Source organism: Dermacentor albipictus, chromosome 10 (genome assembly GCF_038994185.2).
Source record: "Dermacentor albipictus isolate Rhodes 1998 colony chromosome 10, USDA_Dalb.pri_finalv2, whole genome shotgun sequence".
Lineage (NCBI taxonomy): Eukaryota > Metazoa > Arthropoda > Arachnida > Ixodida > Ixodidae > Dermacentor > Dermacentor albipictus.
Genome location: NC_091830.1, coordinates 15,679,890 through 15,700,612, shown reverse-complemented (window position 1 = coordinate 15,700,612; position 20,723 = coordinate 15,679,890). Strand labels below are relative to the sequence as shown.

The window sequence follows — 20,723 nt, the reverse complement described above, 5'->3', positions numbered from 1 at the left end:
ATTGTCGATCACTACAAAGCCGAAAGAAGAATCTCTCCGCCTCCGCATCGGTCTCTCTCTCTGGAGGACGCTCGCTTTTGGCGACGCCTCCAGGGAAACAATTATGCATCACCACATTGGATCTACTTAACACAGACGAGGGACTATAACGACGCCCTCTGCAAAATTTGTAAGCAAAAAGGTACGCTAGACCATATAATATGGGAGTGTGCTGGCTCCCCAGGGGCCAAGGAAAACATTGTCAGTAGGGAAGCCTGGGGGGCCTTGCTCCAGAGCGAGGCTGAAGACGACCAGCGTCGAGCAATCCGCCTGGCCGTTGAGGCCGTGAAGACTCACCGTCCTCAACGCGCGGGGACTGCTTCGTCCTCCTCCCCTACCTACGTGTAGGTTAAGAGGCGGGCACCCCAGCTCGGTGGAACAATAAAGTTTTCAATCAATCAATCAATCTGTCGTCTAAGGGGTGGTTTTCACACGAGGCTGCGCTTCTGACTCACGGCCACACTGTTCCGCCTGCCGAGGATGCAGCCTTCTGAAGAACGTGGAATGTGGAGACATCGCATTCTGCACCACATACACGTCCTATGAAATATGGTTTCCGAGCACATGTGGTGCGGTGTCAAGGAGTCTGCTTGCGTATAAGCGTGTGACGAACTGCGCATGCAATGGAGAGTTTTAGCTTGTCCGGTATTCCGCTAAACGTAGGTAGTTCGGTCGGAATACCGGGTGAGCAGGAACGCAAACGCGAGTGGCTTGCACGCGGTGCAGCAAACCTGGTGGCGCAGAGCTTAACCAGACACACACAGAGCTATGTTAAACTAAACAACTGTGTTCTACTTCGCTGCTGACGTAAACTTTCGGCTATGGCGTGATCGTGTTGGCGACCATCCACGATTACCCCGCTGCCGAGAACTCACGCCAGCAGAGAAGTAGAATACACTTTGTAACCACAGTGATAGCTCTCTTTTATCTAGTTGAGCTATGCGCTACTAGGTGGCTGCACCGTGCAGGCCACTCACGCTTGCGCCCCCACTCATTCGATATTCCGCCCGATCTGCCTGCGTTTGGCGTAATACCGGACACGCTAAAGCTCTCTAATGAGAGTCAACATCTCGCGTTGCTCTTGCAACTTCCACAGTTAACCAAGTTGAAGTGAGTTGGTGGACGGAGCTAGAGTGTTGCCTTCTGTAGCGCAAAATTTTACACTGGGAATTAGCTCGCTCCTAAATGGATAGTTCTAGCCTCTCCGTAACTGTATTGCACTTTAATAGCCAAACACCGAAGATGTCGATGACAGTGGCAGCACTGGTGGCGCCACCCTGTGGCGCTTACTTCTACCGCAACTTGCTAGAAGCACTTCTGTGCTGCGTCATTGCTCTCGCAGGAAGGGAAATAAAAGGAAATCCACAATACAATTATGATTGTTTCAGTCGGTGCATTTGCACCAGCAGATGGATATACTATGGTCCTTGTAGATATAATACTGAGCGTACTGCGTGTTGTAGTTTGTGTTACCGTTATTCCGGTATTCCGTAAACTGTGATGCATTTACGGACAAGCTGCAAAGTTCTGTTGTGCTCGCTGCAAGCAAACAAATAAGCAGAAAATAAACGGGCAGCCGATTCACGTGGCATTGTTTTCCACTACAACATACAACGCGTACCCTACAATAGAAAGAAAAAGGTTGATGTAGAGTGTCTGCCGACACCGACAGCAAATTTCCGCCAAATGTATTGCCTCGGTAAAGCAAGAAACGAGGCTGTTGGTGCACGCTCATAGCTTTCTCGCACTATGTTTTTGAGACGGAACAAAACGAATAGAGAAAGAGACAACACAACCACGACCCACGTCGTTATTGATTCATGGAGATGCTTACTCGTGCGCGATGTGATCGATGACGCTCATGTTGTAACCTTCGAGGTTTAGATGGTGTGACAACAGTGTGCCGAGAATGACCTGAAAAGGAAAATTATGTGTTTCTATAAATGTTAGCGTGTTTATGGCGCGTTACGTAATCTGAAATCGTCTTTACAAATTGGAAGGCGCATGTATGCCATGCCATCAGCGTATGTATGCACTGATAATAAAAAGTGCAGCGCTTCGTTTCGAAAGCGGCAGTTGTCGGTACACTTATGCTGCTGCCAAGACTCCAAATTATATATGTTTACAGCTTTATATCCATTAAAAGAGTACATACATTACATTAGAAAGTTTTTAGCTTGTCCTAAACATATTACGACTTACGGATTACCCGAACCCTCGATGGCAGTTGCATACAGTGACATAGAGTTACTCTTAAGTAGCGTACAGTAGCAAAACAGGTATCGACATCATATGACGCTTTGTGCAACTACAACAGATTTTAATTATTCTTGTGTTGGGTGAATGTTGCCGTAGAACGAAAGTCATTAAAAGACTGCGAGTTAACAATCATGTTGCTGTGAGCGCTTTACACCAGCAGTGAAGTAGAATATGATAAGTCAATGCAGCATTAGTTTTGCACGACTTGTGGTTAAATCTGCGTCGCGAGATGTCGCTTCTAGCGTTGGTGTTGCGGTAAACCTCTCGGGTAGCACGGGGTTCCGCAAACCGTAATACTTTTAAACACAATCGAAAACTCTGCATGTCAAATATATCATTTTCCCGTTACATGAAGTATAAAACCGTATAATACCTAAAAATGAAATATTGCAAGCGCCGAATTTGTTTCTGCAAACCAGTCGCATCACTCCGTGGCGTGTTTCCGGCTACGCAATAACTTCCGGCGGATGCAGCTTACAAATGCATAGCCTTAAAGATCTGTTTTGTTTTCTAATCAGAGGCAACCGTCGCTAGAGCGTGGGTCTGGACATCGTATATTACCGCCTTGTCAAATTTGCTGTATTTTCTGTTGTGGTTGATTCACGGGACAGTCACGCCCTCTCTGATTGGCTCAAATTACGCCGACGTGGCGGAATTCGGCAATATGGCGTTATATGACATTGCCTGACATGGCAGAATTTGACAATTTTTGAAGTCAAGCTGCGGACCCTATTTGGGAGCTTTGGAATGGTATACTATACCACAAAATCGAAGCTGCCGGGCTAGATGTTGTTAAGAGAGAAAACTCACAACAGCCATTTCGATGGGGAAGGGTATACCGATCTTCTTGAGCAGATGTGGATCCACCAGTATCTTGATGAGAAGCATGATGACGAAGCTAGTTGCGGACAGCGCGAGTGTGGGTAGATGAGTCTCTGCTATGCGATGAAAGAAGTCGATGTAGCCCTAGAAAGCGAGCAATAAAAGCCTGTAAAAATTCATCAGCTGAAAAACAAATTGCAAGAAACCTTCTTTATAGTGGATGTCGCGTACCAACATGTTAAAGCAGTTCAGCATGTATTTACACTAAAATGTGTGACGAGTATGCTTTACAATATTCTACATGCCTATTTATTTCGAGTATGCTCAAGACCAGAAGGCAACTACACGGAGGAGTGGTGAAATCAAATTAAACAGACGTCTTTAAAGTTAACGAGAAATATATATGGCACACGACATTTTGTCTATGTTTTTTGCCTCTTTCGCGTCTTTCTTCTGTTTATGCCACTGCACGACCTTTGAGTTGGTAGTCGGTGTCTGTGCTGTTCTCGTTCCTCCTTGTGTGCGAGCTTGCAAGCCTGTTTTACAGTTGGACTGGGTCTGCCGTACTTTTTTAATGCGATTAGCAGTGTTCGAGAACTTCATCCAGTTTGCGATCTGTCTGTCTGTCTGTATGTCTGTCTATGCCATTAATCAATGAACCTCTTTCGCGTCAACTTGGATCACTGGGTATGTGACGCTGGGTGTGTGCCACTCGTCATTGAATCGCTTGCGACGCGAAGTTGGCTCAGTGGGTATGGGTCACTGGTTATGCGCCACTCTTCAATGGCGAAAAAAAAGACTACTTTAAATTTTATCCACTGCTGGGCGGAATGCAACCGGTGCCATCTGTATTCAAACACGCGCTATGCGCGAACTTCGCAGCGGCGTCGCCAGATGGCACAGCATGTTCAAAGAGACGCGCGAGAGAGGAGCTACGCGGCTGTACACGCGTCATACATGACCTGTTTCGGCGTTAACGCAATACGCTGTGTCGCTACCTCGCTTAAATTCTAATCGCAACAACGTCGACAGTTGTACTGAGATGTTTCTGCCGAAATGTTTTATTTTTCATGTCGTACCTTGATGAGATGGAAGGGGCCAGAGTAGACGGTGACGTTGATGCCGAACAGTCCTGGCAGCTGGCTGGAGCCTATGTGCACCGAGACGCCGGCTGTGAAACCGCTAACGAGCTGCTCGGAGAGGAAGACGCTCAGGCTGCCCAGTCGAAGCATGCCGAACAGCAACTGCGTAACCAAAAGCACAGGCAGAAGCCACATAAAATAGCCGTATTCGAAATAGCCCTCAATACTTATCGAGATAACCGTGGTGCATTAGAAACAGAGTATTACATTTCGTCAGAATGTTCACCCTGCAGAGGCGAAAGGCCTCCGATAATGAGTTCCGATTCCTAAGAACCACTAGATCTACCAAGCATAGTATGTTCTGTGCCTTTTCCTTGAGAACATGTTTCAAGCTTTAAATTTTTCTTATTCGCTTTAACAAGTGGCCTGATTGGCAAGCTCTAGCATAATTACATCCGAACTATCATTTTTGCATCACTTGTACATTGCATGCTGATACATTTTATTGCCACTTTTTTCGTTCTCCTGTCCTCCTTGCCAGATGGTCTTTATGTCCCCAATCACTTTTTCTCTGAATAGTAACCTGTGGATGGCTACCTACACGCAGGTAGAGTTCAGTTACAAATTATGACTAACTGTCGTTTAACTTCCTGATTCGTATATTTTCCTCGAAACACAGTTCAGACGGAACAGAAAAAATGCCTTTAGCATGAAGATTTCAGCCACATCCGGCCACCCGTCATGATGGCAAATTGCAATTCCTTCTAGATATTTCTTTCATAGACAATTCAATTATTATGAATGGAACTGGAATATTAGTTACGAATAGATATCGAATTTAGTAATGGTTCAACGGTCTTCTAATACAACAACGAACACTAATTATCAGCACTCAAATGGAGCACTACGTTGGTGTTTCCATCAAGCCCAGTAATATCTTTGAAAGCAAGAGTTCTTGGTGCTGTACTCCGTAATAGATTGACACAAGGCATTTCATTTCGTCAAAAAAGAATAGCATTCGCATTTAGGACTCCCTGCACATTTTTACCTGGCTGGCCGCTTTCAGCAGAACAAACAACTTTGTGCGGGATTCCTTGCGGAGGCATCATCATCATCATCAACAACAACATAAGCCTGATGGTTATTATTATTATTATTATTATTATTATTATTATTATTATTATTATTATTATCATGCCTCCGCACAGAATTCAACACAAATTAGCTTTTTCTGCGGGACGCGAGCATAAGATCCCGCACAAATGCCGCACGGAGGCCACATCAGGCAAGATTGTTGTGTTCGCAGTTAGGATCCTGCTGCTGTCGCTCTAAATTGGTTCAGGGCCTAAAGAACAGGTGAAATCTTTTTTTTCTGCTTGTGATCCCGTCCACCCGCCGACAGAAGACACAGTGGGCGAGAAATCGGCTCTTGCCTGCTCAGAAGAAAATACAAAGGAAAGTCAAATAGGTTAAACAGAGGTAGTTACGGTTGGTTACCTTGCACTGGGGGAACAGATGCAAAGATTTAGAGTGATAGAGCGTAAGAGGACACAGTAAGGCAGGAGCAAAACACAGGTAAAGCGCATGCACATAGATCAGGTGGCAGCAGAGTACAATCCTAAAGTCTAACTTGTTGGCCCGTAGACTTTGAGAACTGCAGCAGCGCATGTATAGCTTTCTTCACGGAGTTACTTTGGCGACACTGGCCGAAAATGTTTTGTGCTGATAGTAACGTCTGCTAAGAAGAGTAATACGCTGCAGGGGAGCCGTCTGATCCAAGCACGCAATCTTGCAGTGGTGCTAACTGTATTGTGCGCTGAGAACGACATGACCAAAACTGTCAAGTGCACTCGTGACCAAGCTGTACCTGATAAAGGCCCACGAGAAAAGACAATGACGTGGCAACTTCAGCGGCGGTGTACTCGTTCTTGTTTTCTTCGACGAGGTTGCCAGTCATGATTGAGACCACAGCAAAGGCACCTGGAAGAGAGAAACAAGGAACAAGATGGCAGAGTGTGGGTGTAGGCCAGTTGGTTATTCATGATTCTGGGAACTAACCGCAAGAAAACACGGGTCTTGAAGAAAGGGACAGGAACCGCTTCGTTGTCCCTTTCTTCAAGACCCGTGTTTTCTTGCGGTAACTTCCCAAAATCAAGGAACAAGAGTTGAAAGAAAATGATGCATTGATATCTTGGCGAGGCAGGGAAACAACTCAAACGACAATAGACCGAAAAAAAATCTGTTAAACGCGCTGACTCTCAACCGAATTTACCCAGAAACAAACATGCGTACAAAGGAAAAATTGAAGGCCACACACAGAAAGCAACACTGGACGTGCACAGGTCACAAGACAAGCTTCGAATTATGTATCGAAAATAAAAAAGAAGGCTATCGTGATTTATACAGCTAATGGAATTCTTCCACATGAAGAATCGCTGACGATTGACATACTTACATCGGTCACTAATTTTTCTATGGAAGCCCTCATAAATGTGTAATTCGTCTCGCTAGGTAGCTATCTCTAGATAGGGATAACGAGGGAACTATTGCTATGTCTCAGCTAACTCTCTTGTCAGCTGGCTTGCGCGTTTGTATACGGATAGCTGTATTCGCGACTACGCTTTCCTAACTTTAAGAGGAAGTTACACTTTGAGGCCAGCTCCGATAGCCCTGATTCAAGTACATGTAGAATGCAGAAATACCCTCATAGATAACCGCTGGACCCATTTGGAATAGAATTTGTAGAATTTTTTGTTACAATACTCGCAGCTATTTTGGAAAGGTCGTACTTACAAATCCGTGCTTTTTTATACAGCGGTATACGGCGCATCAATTTTGTGTGCTTTTGATGTCTCAAAAGGTACAGGTCACAGAATTGCGATATCACTTTTTTTATTGCTAAGTCAGGGTTCCAACCTTGATTCTTCAACTTCTATACTTCTTAATTTTACAATTTTCGTGAAATCTCGTAAAAAGATAAAGAAACGACTAAGGCCCTGAATAAAAAAAAGGACTTCGACAGCCAATATATTCGCTTTTTTTTTCGTTTGAATGCAACAAACGTCATGAAAACCTCTGCAGCGGTTGCCTAGAAAAATGATTTACCCTTTGTCATGTATTAAGATGCTTGCTCCTTAGGTAAGGTAAGGTAAGGACACCACGTCACGTGGTGTCCTTTCTCCTGTGATGTATGGAGTAGGCATCTAATATCGAATACGCTCACCTGGAGAAGTGTGCCACTCACCTATAGAGGCGTGCCTGGAGGTGCCGAAAACTGCATACATGAGCATGGGAAAGAGTGACGTGTACAGACCGTATATTGGTGACACCCCGGCCAGCAGGGAGTAGCCGAAACCTGGGTAGGAGTGAACGCGTAGGAAATGTAGACTCTTAATCTCGTTTCCCAAGTGTTCCACTGAGTGGAACATGTTTTTTGCAAATATGTTCCACTTAGTTGGCAAAGCGTTTACAGAACGAGAATAATATGTTCCACTTACTCAGTAAAACTTGTGCAGAACGACAGGAAGAATGGTATACAGTATAACAGCGGCAAGAAGCTCGACCGGAGGAAGAGCCGGCGCTGAAGAACATATGACCCGCATGGGTTCCTTGTTAGGAAATGTAACATTATTGCAAATATCTTACTCTTAGTCGGTGGAGCCTATGTGTAACGAGATTAGGATGCTCCACTTACTTAGTGCAACCTATGTGGAAAGAGTGTGGCACAGGCCACCGACAGTGGAGAACAGAAGCCGTGTTCATTACAGAAGCACAGGCAAGATAAAAAAAGCAAAACAAAGCAACCTTGATTACGCGTTGCGGCTGTCATATATTATGTACAGACATGTCAATGCATTCGTTTGCTCTGTCCTAGGTATCGCGTTTGCAGTCAGATTCTCACTCGCATCTTTCCAGTCAAGAAATTAGGCTCTCCACAGTATTTAAAGACAGTCACATCTGCTTAACGAAATAGTGACAGCGCAAAACAACTCAAGGATAATGGAGGTGAGACACACAGGGCTCGCAAATCTCGCCTTCTTTGTCCTTGTCTTGGTTTGCCCTATTAATCTTTCGTAAGGCACCAACATGCCCAGTCTGCTATTTTCAGGTAGCATACGAGGGTTCATTGACCTATTGCTTGCTCCCAAAGTTGACCTGATACGTGACGCCATCGGTCATAAGGATGTTCCACATCCGCACCATGGTCTCGAGTGGGGCTGGCATTATAGAGCACTCCAAGAGTCAAGTCGTGTACTAACACATAAAAACTCAATAACATGGAGGCGGGAAGAGCCGTCACCGTAGCTCAATTGGCAAGGGCATCGCATGCGTAATGAGGAGGATGCGGAGGCGGCTCCCACAGGCGCAAGTAATTTTTTTTTTCTGTACGCTTTTCTTTCCCTTTACCTGATAATTTCTACATTTCAATGAAAACAACAAATAATTCCCCCTATGCTTTCCTGGCTTTATTATTCGCTAGCTTCGTATTGTTGTGGCCAACGATTATTGAGCAGAAATCATCGATGATAGTGATCAATGTAGGCGAATAGACCAAACGCACAAACGAAAGAAAGAAGGAACGAACGGTCTCCTTGTCAAGCACTCCACAAAGCTCCCGTACGACAGTCCCGCCTCTCCTCCTCCCCTCCCCACAACTCGGTCGCGTGAGATCACGTGCCCTTTCCCTCGGCGCCTTTGTATTCATAGTCCGACCATCGACCATGAATCACCGACCGCCGTCAAGCAGGAAAACGGACGAAAGAGGCAAGGATAGCTATTCACTTTCCAGTTGGGCCCCTCGGCTCCCTTTCTCTTCAGCCGATGTGGACGAGAGAAATATTAGCGTTTCTCTGTTCTCGTCGCATGGTAGGGCTGAAGACAGCCTGTCGAGCTCACTCCGACGTGTTCGTACGTCGCGGCACTCACACGCCTCATAGCATTGAACGATAAAGCTACCCAATAAGTGTCCTCACAAATCAGCAGGTATGCACGGAGGCTATCGCTTCAGTTTGATAGTCACCTTCTAGTGGCTTGTGCTGAAATTTCCTTCGTTCGTAAACGACAGCGCACTTTTACCAACCTCCTTCCATTTTGTCCCTGGAAGCCCGATGCAATGGAAACAAAATGAAGTTATATTTGATTTCTATATGCAGATTCTCACCAAAAACAGCAATTGAAAAAAAGAAAGACGAGTGTGATGAATACCTGTGCACACCACTAATGCATGTAAAACACTTAGTCTATTTGCTTATTGTTTTTCTGTTTTTTTTTAAACTTACCTTGAGTAGGTTAGCAGGCTAGAAATGGTCACATTGCTTAGCGACGCTTAGCATACCTGTTAACGAAACCGAACACTCGAACAGAAAAATATGCTGTATGGCCTGGCTACCAAAAAATAATAAAATAATTTACTTAAGGTGTGTACACAGTCTAGTAGGCATGCGCTCGTATCTTGTGTGTGTCAACGTTATGTAATGCACATGATTACATAAAGCATCTCACGTCATCACTGCGTTGTTATGTGAATTGCGCTCGTACATCGTCAATTGCACGTGACTTTAATACATTTACATACTTTCAGCATCACACATCCTTACGTTAGAATTTGTTTGCATGTAACTGCCGTTATGTTGCCTATTGGTTTAGGTACTGATATATAGTAAATAGCGCCTCAACTCCAGCATTTATGTGAACTCGTGTCGTGTATATAGTGCCCGGTTGCTAATATATACCTACCTTCAAGTAACATACGAGGCCCACCTGCCTCATATGTTAACGCGCTACGTGAACATTTTGGACGGCTGCCGAGGGCCATGCACTTTCTGTTGTTGCATCTACGCCCGCGTGACATTCGCTATTTGAACAACGAACTTGTGGTTCTGGGAGAAATTTCTTCGATATTGGTCAACACGCTTTGTTGCAGTTAGAACAGTCACATGTCGCTGCCTATGCAGCAGCGGCAGTGAGACCTCTGTATTGCACAACATTTTGTTTGTGGCCGCAGCATCTTTCTTTTTTTGAGGGGGGAGGGGGGTTGGTGAACCGTCCTTAAAGTTTTTGTATGTATATAAAACGGGCCTTTTCTTTCGTACGTTGCCGCCGCTCTCTCGTGTCCATGACGCTCACTTTCTAGGCAGGCGTTACGTAACGATACCCTTTACACAATTACATTCCTTCATTATCATCCACCGTTCGCGGTTGGCTGGTCCTGGTGACTACATGGGCAAAGCAGTGTTCAAACCACTGACGAAGCGCGGAAATGAATGACATTGCAATACAATCGTTTACGTTGTACCGGCCCTGCTTGACGCAACTGATGCATCCCGTCGCTGACCTCGACACCCGGAAACATGGTTGTCGTTGCCACGGCAGTGCTAGCTCCGGAGCGTCCGCACGATTAGTGGCGCGTCGGAACGTCCTATAGACAAACAGAGACATACAGGACGTTTAAGCAAGAAATAGCCGAAGAAAATATTTACGGTAACTCTAAGGGAAGCTCATTGTTGTTTGAGGCCAGGACAGGTGTACTGCGGACTAAAACGTACCGAACCAGATACCAGGAGATAGACTTGTTGTGCGGGACGTGTGGAGAGGAGGAGGAAACGGCTGAACACCTGATACTTGGTTGTAAACAACTTCACCCTGCAGTTGAATGTAACGGGGAACTATTCAAAGCTTTAGGTTTTAAAGACAGTGAAAGTAAGATAGCCTTTGAACAGGTAAGAATAACTAAACGGAGGCTATCTGATTGGTGGATAATATCAACGCAAAAGTAAAGGAGTAAATACATAGGTATGCATGCATATAGTGCCATTCAAGGCTAGGTGGCGCGCGCCGCCACCGCCCGATTCAAAGGGTTGGGCCTCATCCATCCATCCATCCATCCATCCATCCATCCATCCATCCATCCATCCATCCATCCATCCATCCATCCATCCATCCATCCATCCATCCATCCATCCATCCATCCATCCGTCCGTCCATCCATCCATCCATCCATCCATCCATCCATCCATCCATCCATCCATCCATCCATCCATCCATCCATCCATCCATCCATCCATCCATCCATCCATCCATCCATCCATCCATCCGTCCGTCCGTCCATCCGTCCGTCCATCCGTCCGTCCATCCGTCCGTCCATCCGTCCATCCATCCATCCATCCATCCATCCATCCATCCATCCATCCATCCATCCATCCATCCATCCATCCATCCATCCATCCATCCATCCATCCATCCATCCAGCGGCGAATTACTGCGCACCAGCAGACGACGAAACCCAACGCAGCCGCTATAGGGGCGACTGAAAACGACCTCATTGCCATCACGTTCTTTTCCCGTAATTTCCCTTAGCTCTTTATATTTTTTTATGAATAGGCATCAATATTCTCGCGTGACTCTCTCACGTGACGTCGCGCTCGCGAATTCAAATGGTCGTGGCGAAACGGCGCGCCTATTCCACGCATCGCCGCCCGCGCAACACGTGACTCTGCGGCTGTGCGTCCTTCCGTTTTCTGTGGCGCTCGTTCATGTGATTCGAAGCAGTCAACATGTGACTCTGCGTTGTCGGTCCCTCGTTCATTCGTCCGTTCGTTGGGGCTATCCGCTTGCAGTGACAATCATCGTCGTTGGTTCCTGCAGAACTTTACTTTTTGATGTAATTCTTCCTTTTGTTCTCTCCACGGGCTCAACAGGCTGGCTGGAATGCGAAGTTGAAATAATGGCGGGTTACCGTAGCCATGTGGCACTATGCGGCCAATGTATTGCACTCACCGCAGTAAACAATAATAAGTAGAAATTTTTGTTGCTGAAGAGGAGAACTGTGTTTTCTGAAATGTTTGAATAATGATCGTGCGCTTCCAGCCATGCAGCCAAGGCGTACACGGTTTCTTGCGTAACTGTGCGAAATCGACGCATAAAACTTTTATTCTTCCCCCCTGACGACTAAAAAACGGAGGCGGTGTAAGAAATAAAGGAAGTGATAAACGCTTTGGAACCGTTCGCATTTTTCTATATTTACAAGCAGTTTGATGCATTCGTTAAGGCGTATATCCAACCCCTGTTACAGTGTCTTGAGGCGTTCCGCATGTATCCATGCTGCGTCCGCTTCTTTTCCTATAGCATGTATTCTTTTCCCATACTTTTCCTATACTTTTCCCCCACTTCATCTGCATCCTAATCATTTTTTTCCTTTGGTGCACAGAAGTATTTATGTTGCTGCCATCAGCTTACTGTAATGCCTTAAGCCCCCAAAAGTAGGCCTATAAAAATACCTTGCTACACTCATGATAATCGCATAGGCGTCATTAAAACTTATCAGTTAAATAATGCTACAGTTCCTTGTCTTACTCATCTTCGCGCATTCTGTAAACGGTCTATTAAGCTTCCCTTAACGATCCACCGATCATTCAGTCAACATGTACAGCGGTTTCGCAGAGTACGCAGTTCACAGAGCGCGCAATTCACTTAAGATTCCATAACGAATGATGATTGTTGATGATGAATACTGCGACTAACCTTATCCGTTATACATGTATGAGGCGAAAAAAAAAGGAATGTGCATGGGAGCATGCTTAGTGTGCCTACCCTTTTATATGCAAGTGCAAGGACCAAGTGCCAACAAAGCGAAATGTTTGTCTATACGCAAAAGCTTTCTGATTTCGGACAATCTTCAGCGTCGATGGCGTTCTGCTGCTGTGTGCACGAGGTTGCTGGTTTGATTCCGTTAGCATACGGCCGCATTTTGAAGGCGCCGTATGCAAAAATACTCGTATACTTGGTTTTACGTGAACGTCAACATTTACGCGAACGTTAGAGAACCCTATGTGGTCAAAACCATCCCCTAGCCCTCCTACGGTGCCACTCATAACCCGCTGATCAAGGCGAACATATCGAGCAGATTCGAGCCATCCAAGAATTTGTATCGGGTCACATGACATTTGTATTGGGTCTTAACGTTGGTCAAGTTAGTCGGTAGCAGTAGTTGGCACAAGGTGGACACCCTGATGATGGGCCGACTTTCAGTAAGACCCAGAACTCGGCCCAAGCTACGTGCGTTTAAGCAACCTACGTTTATCCAAGCCTGGATAAACTGATCTATGATTAGCGACGATACACATGGCCAGAGTTCGACCAGACGATTCTCACTGCGATAACAATAACAGGGACAGGCCAGCCGCGTTCAAATCTTCAGCGCGCCGTCATGCTGCCCCATGCTCTACTGCGCATGCGCTGCCCGCGAGCTCCCGGTTGGAGGTCAGAAGGTTTACTTCGGGTGTCGGGGGGGGGGGGGGGGGAGGGGCATTCTAGGGCGGGTGAGAGGGCTGTTGGCTTCAGGAGCACCGCATTCTCTCGCGCCTACTGTTTGAGGTCACGCCATCTGCTGAGTTTTGGAGGCGCGGCACAGTTGAAATGGTCAAACGGAGCGGCACCTCGGAACGCTCACTTTAAGCATAGCGCGCGCTTCACGCTACCGGTCACCGCAGTCACCGGTGACCAGTAGCTCACAGTCACCGAGTGACCTCTGTTAGTGTATGTCTTTGGGCGCTTTGACACCACATTTGTTTAGTTGTCGGCAAGGGAAATGTTTACCGCAATTTAAACGGCTTGCAAATTTACGAGCTTCCTGTAATGTATCGTGTGGCACTCTTTATAGTTTGTGTTCGTTGTAAATTCTTCGCGTATCGCGTGAGAGTTGTACTTTTTAATGCGATCTTAAGATCTAACACAATTATAAGTATGTATCTGTCTCCGAATCTCGCTCTTCTTTTTCACACGGTAACATGTGTCAATGGGTATGCGCCACTGTACATGCGTCACTCGTATGTGCCGCTCTTCAGTGACCCTCTTTGACGCCAACGGGGGGGTGTGCGCGTTCCCATTGTCCGTAAAGAGTTCGCTTGCAGAAAGCGGTATCCACCACCGCACAACTCCCTTAGCAAAGAGGACTCTGTCGCGTGGAGGCAGCGACAAACGGGCTCGTACCCGAACCTAAACGTACTCAGCAAAATGTATCCCACACAATACAACGACAAATACCCCTAGTGCCACGAAAAACCCACGCTGTATCACATAACGTGGGCATGCCAGAAGATAGACGTGCTACTCGTTGTACCAAACCCGATTGCGGAGCAATGGGAGGGAGTGCTCTCCAGCGAACGCCGGGTCTACCAAGAAGGTCTGATTCGGCGAGCACAACTGGCAGCAGCATCCAGCGGAGCCTTGGACTAACGGCAACCGACCGCCGTGCAAGAAGATGGACGAAGCCATCTGATGAACGCAGAAGACCAGCGAATCTAGAGCTCAATAAAGTTTTTCACTCACGCACTCGCTCACTCGCTTGCTAGCACTGGGTATGTGCCGCTCTTCCTAAAAATTATAGTAACACATGAAACATATCATCACCAATTACACACGCATAATAAGATAGATAGCTGATCCCGTTAACGTTGCCATTTGATCCCTGAAATCTGAATACGCAGTCATTTCCTTCTTATTGGTTTCATTTCTTTCAGTGCGGCGGGGACAACGTTTTCTCACGCTGACCCAAAGGACCAAAAGAAGGAGAATTCGATGGCGTTCAAAAGTAACGATATAGCTTGATTAGCAGGTACCTTCAACTTGACTGCACTCTCTGCACCATACAGTTACTGGAGCGCAGCACATTCGTCTTCGATTCGACAGTACAGCACGCTCCCCCTGTACCACGCTGCTCGGTTCGTCTCCTTGCAGAAGCCATGTTCGGCATGAGCAAACATTTATCCTGCACTCGCTCCATTGCAAGGGCAACTGTTCAATTCGATGTCGGCAGGCATGACTGAGCGCTAGTTGGCAAGTGGTCCATGGCCGGCAATGTCTCCCACTTTGGCCTAGCTAAACGAGTTAGAAGTTCGATAGACGCTTGGGCGATTGTCAGGAGACGCTAATAAGTGCGTGCGAAACGCTTAATTGCTTAAACGACCTTCTGGTGGGATGCTATTCCTGGCGAAAAAGCATCCACGTGTCCCCCTCCCCTTCGTTCTCACCGCGAAATACAAACACAATAATGATTGATTAGATAATAACGAAAGGAAATACTCTCAGTATTCCTGATATGCGCATTGGTCGAACAGGCTTAACCGCCGGCAACAGACGGCAGCGTTCGTCCGTCATGCACTGCGGTTTTGTTCTCGACTTAAATGCCGCGTGGCGCGCAGCTATGTCACGGTACATCTCGCACGACGTTAACTCGCGCGGCATCTCTCGAGAACTCGCTGAAGAGAGCTCGTGTCAACCAAAAGCTTTCTCTGACCGTAACCTCCTTGATGTGACGGTGTAACCACGGAGGCCACGTTCCGACCATTGAGTTTTCTGTAAAAAGAAAAAAAAAAAACAACTTCCGGAGCTGTGGTCGCTCAGCTTTCATGCGAAGTATGGGTGGTTTACGGATTTGTCTTATTCTCGTGCTTGTGTCTTCAAGCGTTGAAGAGGCGTTATTTCTTATGCTTTATCTCTCTAAATTTCCAAGCAATCATATCATTCTAAACATATGAAAGCAATAACTTTCTGCTCACGGGCATATAATCATGGCGAATTTTTCCATTTATCGCGTAGTAGTTTGTTCAAGATAAACTATTTCGCGAAGTCAGGAAGCTGTTTCTGAAGCCAGAAGGGTGTAATTCAAGCTGGCATACTCGCAGAGTTCCCTCTACTAATATTTAATAGCAAATCCTGCCTCTGATTAACTCCTATTCGTGTGCGAAAAACGCGCCACGAGTGCCTGGCTGCGAACCGTGCACTTTTGGTTGCTCTACAAATCCCGAGGAGCCTTGTTGGCAGGCGCCGAGCCGAGCCCATGGCGAAAACTAGCCACATGTTGTTTGCGCTTTTCGCTTCTAACAAGGGCTTGAAAATTCGGAGTGATCTGCTTAAGAAAGAAAATTGTTGCTGAGATAGAACTGTACTCACGGCTAAACAATGCGTAAATCATAGGTCTGCCTTCCACTTGTGTGGAAGACAAGCTGTGCGAAATGCCTTGTGCACGTTAGAATGGTTGAGCTTCATTGTTACGTCGACTTCATTTTGTACGTAATGCATCTAATTTCGTTTCACGTGTAAAAAAATATGTGTGTGTGTGTGCGCGCGTGCGCGTGCGTGCATGCGTGCGTGCATGTGCGTGTGTGCGTGTGTGTGTGTGTGCGCATGCGCGTGCGTGTGTGTGTGTGTGTTTTCGTCTGTCTCTCTTTCGCCCTTTCTCTCCTAGGGTCACACTCCCCACGTGGAATGGCATACAGGTGACTACGCGCAAGCCGCCAGAAAGCTCTGCGTTTCATTAAACGCCTTTGTCTCTCTTTCCGGATGACACTGGAACTTTCGACAGCCTTGTTCCCACGAAATCCTTTGGTGTAACTAACTGGCCCTATTGTCACCCATTAAAACACCAATCGCCATCAAGCGTACGCGCTCGCATTTGTGTACTGCGCTCTGCAGATTTTCTAGTCTGCAAAGGTAGACACGCCACCACGTCCCCCCCCCCCCCTATTCGACGTCAGTCGAGCGTGGTCTGACGCAACGTAAACAGTCGTCCGTGCGGCACGAGTAGTGGGAGGTTATCGGAGAGAGGCAGTCAGTCGAATCGGTCGGTATTGGGCAGTTCGAACGTTCAAGGCCGACCACAGCGCCGCAAATGCTGGCCGACAGAGATGAGCGCGGCGGAGACTTGGGCACGCGGGCGGGAAGCTGCTGGCTTCGTGCACGAAGCGCTGCAACGCAGTCGCGAATTGTCGCATTCGTGGATGGACTAAAACGGCTAAAACCTGCAGTGACAAGGCGATTTTGAAAAATAAAGTGTGCGGCGGAAGCATTTCGATGGAGGCGAAGTTCACCTAACCAAAACAGTCAACATGACATTCACTCGAAATAACTCTGTAAATTTCTCTTACACCTTGAATTTAATAGCTAAAGTAACACAGTTTAGATACCTGGGTGTTTGGTACACCCCAGAATTATCATCGCAGAAACAGGTTAACTATGTAACCGCTAAGGCAGGGAAAATGTTAGGTTTTCTTCGTAGGAACTCCAGAGCATTCAGCACGTCTACACGAGAGCTGCTATACAAAACGTACGTAAGGTCCGTCCTTGAGTACGCCTGCGTAGTGGGGACCCTCCGAGGGCACGTGACATTGATAAACTTGAGAGGGTACAGAATCTAGGTGTGCTGTACGTGTCAGGTCGATACAAAGTTAATTTCAGCGTTACGAGTGCTAAGGAAGAGTTTAAATGGGATACCTTGGAGGCACGACGCAGAAGGTTGGGACTGAAGCTTTTCCATTCTATATTCCACGGTACAACTGGTATAGAAAGGGACAAATATATAATGCCGCCTCATTACCGATCACAATGCGTGGAGCATGCGCTAAAGGTACGCGAAGATCCATGCAAGACACAACTGTATAAGAATACATATTTTCCAAAAACTACAAGAATGAAATGGGTTACCTGCCAGTGTCGTCAACGTCGTGTCAAATGATGTATTTTTTGCCCTGTTGAAGTGACTCAACTAGCCCGTTTCTTTTACCTTTAGACTGAATTGCCCATGTATAACTTACCGTGTTTTGAAAATTCTGTTACTTCTATTCTTTTGTTGTTGTTCTTTCTCACGTCGGGTAAAAAGAAAATCTTTTGTGAACGTTTCTAAATGTTTTGTAAAACCTTCCCCCCACTGTAATGCCTTTTGGCGCCTGTGGGTACTGAATGAATAAATAAATAAATAAATAAATAAATAAATAAATAAATAAATAAATAAATAAATAAATAAAAACGCCCCAGTACCATGCATTGGGTGCACGATAAGGAACCCCATGATGATCAAAATCAATCCAGAGTGTCTCACTATGGCGTGCCAAATAACTCAGATCGTGGTTTGGGCGTGTAAAACCTCAGAATTTGATTTTAAAAAATAAAGTGAATGCATTCGAGCAGGTTCTCGCACAATTATATCATGTAGAGCCACCTGGAAACTTTCACTGCGACGGCAGGTAGAAGCTCGACGCTGCGTTTCCTACGTCCGTCTTCTGTACTTTCATTAGGGTAGGGACGTGGTCATATATGTATGTATGCACACTTAAATTCATGGTCATAAGCACGGAGGCAGGAAACATACTACACCCGCCGCGGTTGCTCAGTGGCTATGGTGTTAGGCTGCTGAGCACGAGGTCGCGGGATTGAATCCCGGCCACGGCGGCCGCATTTGGATGGGGGCGAAATACGAAAACACCCGTGTACTTAGATTTAGGTGCACGTTAAAGAACCCCAGGTGGTCGAAATTTCCGGAGTCCTCCACTACGGCGTGCCTCATAATCAGAAAGTGGTTTTGGCACGTAAAACCCCATAATTTAGGAAACAGACTACGAGCTAGCGTTGCATCACACAGCCAGCATTGGCAAGCGAACTCTCCGCGAAGCCGTCCCCTTGGCCCTTTCTCTGTCGAAACCTTGGCCCAACACGTGACCCTGCTCGACGGACTACGCCAAGTGGGCTTGTCTTCCAGTAGGTTTTAATCGTGGCGCACTTGTTCGGGTGCCTTGCCAACCGTTCCGTGTGCGTTATCTCTCGATATTTTCGAGAAAGTTCGGTCGTTTATTGTAACGCACGCATTTCTTCGTCGAAGTATCCGAGTGCGGCAGCCACGTGTTGTTGCGGCAACAGTTGTCTTTATGGAGGAGTGTAGCGAGCACCGAGGCGGTGGAAGACACTAAAATTTACCGTCACGTCGTCACTTGTCGGACCGGTTCTCTCTGGCGTTAATTTTACCGCGTTACGACCCTCCCACCTAAGGTCTTATCGCATTCCTGCACTGGCCACGTATACCACCTCACCCTCGTCCCGCACCCTTGTCTTGGGAGCGGGCCGCGCTAACAACTACGCCGTTGCGCAGCGTTTGATCTCATTAATTTATGCATGATTTGGCACACTGCATGGACTTCGACAGTGGCGGTGTCTGTGGGCGTTTCGGAGGACATACAACAGACAGCGTAGCGCAACGGGCGATAACGACGTGGCGCGTATCGCAAAGAACAAGTTTTTTTCTTGCGATTGCGGTGGCCGCTGTGCGAGTCTGCTGCTGCAGAACTGAAAGAGTTGATAACCGAAAGAATCGCTCAAGCCTGCTTTTGTTTTAAACATATTCAGACAGCGCTCACAAACACAGACTCGGCGTTAATAGGATGACGAATAGAGCCAGTTGGTAACGATTCGTAGCGAGCAGCACCACTTCTGCTATGTGGCGACCGCTATGTGCCATAAGATATAGATTTTGTGACTTGCCACTGGTATGACCTGTGGTGATGAGGTTTCCCGCGCACTGATGAAGCAACCTCTCGTCTGAACTGTCGATAATATTTTTGCACGTTGTAGACGGGGTGATAGCGAAGCAGGTCGTCAAGACACATAAATAAGGGCAACCGCTGGCGTTCCGAAGGGCTGTGAGACGCCCGCAACTGTTGTCACACGTGTTCAAACGACTATACTGTAACGCTGCTTTCACTGTTCTCTGTACAAGATCTGCACTTACTTGACAAGTGTAGCCCAGCAACATTCACTAACGAGAGAAGCAACGGAGAAATAATCTCAACGACTACTTGACCCTTCAAGCCAGCTATAATTGATCAGTCTAAGGCAACTTTTGCTTACGTAAACAAACCTTTTTGTTTAGACCTTGTCCCACTCCTCTTAGTAACACTTTAATTGCCCTTAGAGTAACAAAGCGAAGTAAATCGACCTCTAGAGGCACGTAAACAGGCGCCGTGTGGTAGCTAAGGCTGAAGACAGCACTTCCCGATGCAGTCAAGTTTGACCTCAACTTCCCCTGGTGAAACATGTATCCTGTACGGCATTCAGGAGTCGATACATCGACATCAGAGCTCATAAAAGCACCGGTCTTACAAAAGTCTATGCCACGTATACCGCTATCGCAGACTCTCAGGCAAGTATGGAACACAGACGTCGGTTAAAAGGGTAGCCGTTTGGGCTAGTTGGCATGTCAGTATTCGTCATTTACTTAACCTTATAACGCTCCCTAACAGACGTGGGATTGCAGAATTTAGATACTAGCTGCTGGTCGCGTTCTCCACTACAATTTCACGTTGTGAGTGTGCCAATAAACTGGTGCACCTAGTTCAGAAACTTATGGCGCCGGGAGTGCAGGCGGGCCACAGCTCGTTTTGGAACTCTTCGAACAACGCACGAACAGATAGACATCCGCGAAGGAGGAAGTGGGGCTTGAGGTCGTCTTGGAGTACGCCACGTCATGTGGTTGTGTGACAACTAGCCAAGAGCCAATGAATAATTACTCAGGCTTCACCGCCTTATCTTCAGCCAGCACCATTCGGGCCATGCCTTACACACAGTTTCAGGTTACACACGTCAACGCGTGCTTAAATACGAACGCATGCCTTTCTGGGAAACAGTGCCCGCAACCCTTTCAGCAAGCTCACAACGCGTGTGCGTGCGGGCCCCAAAACGCGTACTCCATCATACCAA

General features: G+C 46.7%; 2 protein-coding genes across 2 annotated transcripts in view; one reads left to right on the top strand and one right to left on the bottom strand.

Moving 5' to 3' along the window:
* Positions 1-20,723, top strand: part of LOC135911498 (calcium permeable stress-gated cation channel 1-like) — a 121,530-nt gene that overhangs the window by 21,883 nt on the left and 78,924 nt on the right. The window lies entirely within an intron of this gene.
* Positions 1-20,723, bottom strand: part of LOC135911505 (prestin-like) — a 45,519-nt gene that overhangs the window by 23,924 nt on the left and 872 nt on the right. Inside the window, exons 2-6 of the mRNA XM_070526624.1 lie at positions 7,447-7,557; positions 6,070-6,182; positions 4,200-4,364; positions 3,109-3,264; positions 1,874-1,953 (exon numbers count right to left, since the gene is read on the bottom strand). Coding sequence (XP_070382725.1) covers positions 1,874-1,953; positions 3,109-3,264; positions 4,200-4,364; positions 6,070-6,182; positions 7,447-7,557 — 625 coding nt within the window. The remainder of the gene's footprint in view (positions 1-1,873; positions 1,954-3,108; positions 3,265-4,199; positions 4,365-6,069; positions 6,183-7,446; positions 7,558-20,723) is intronic.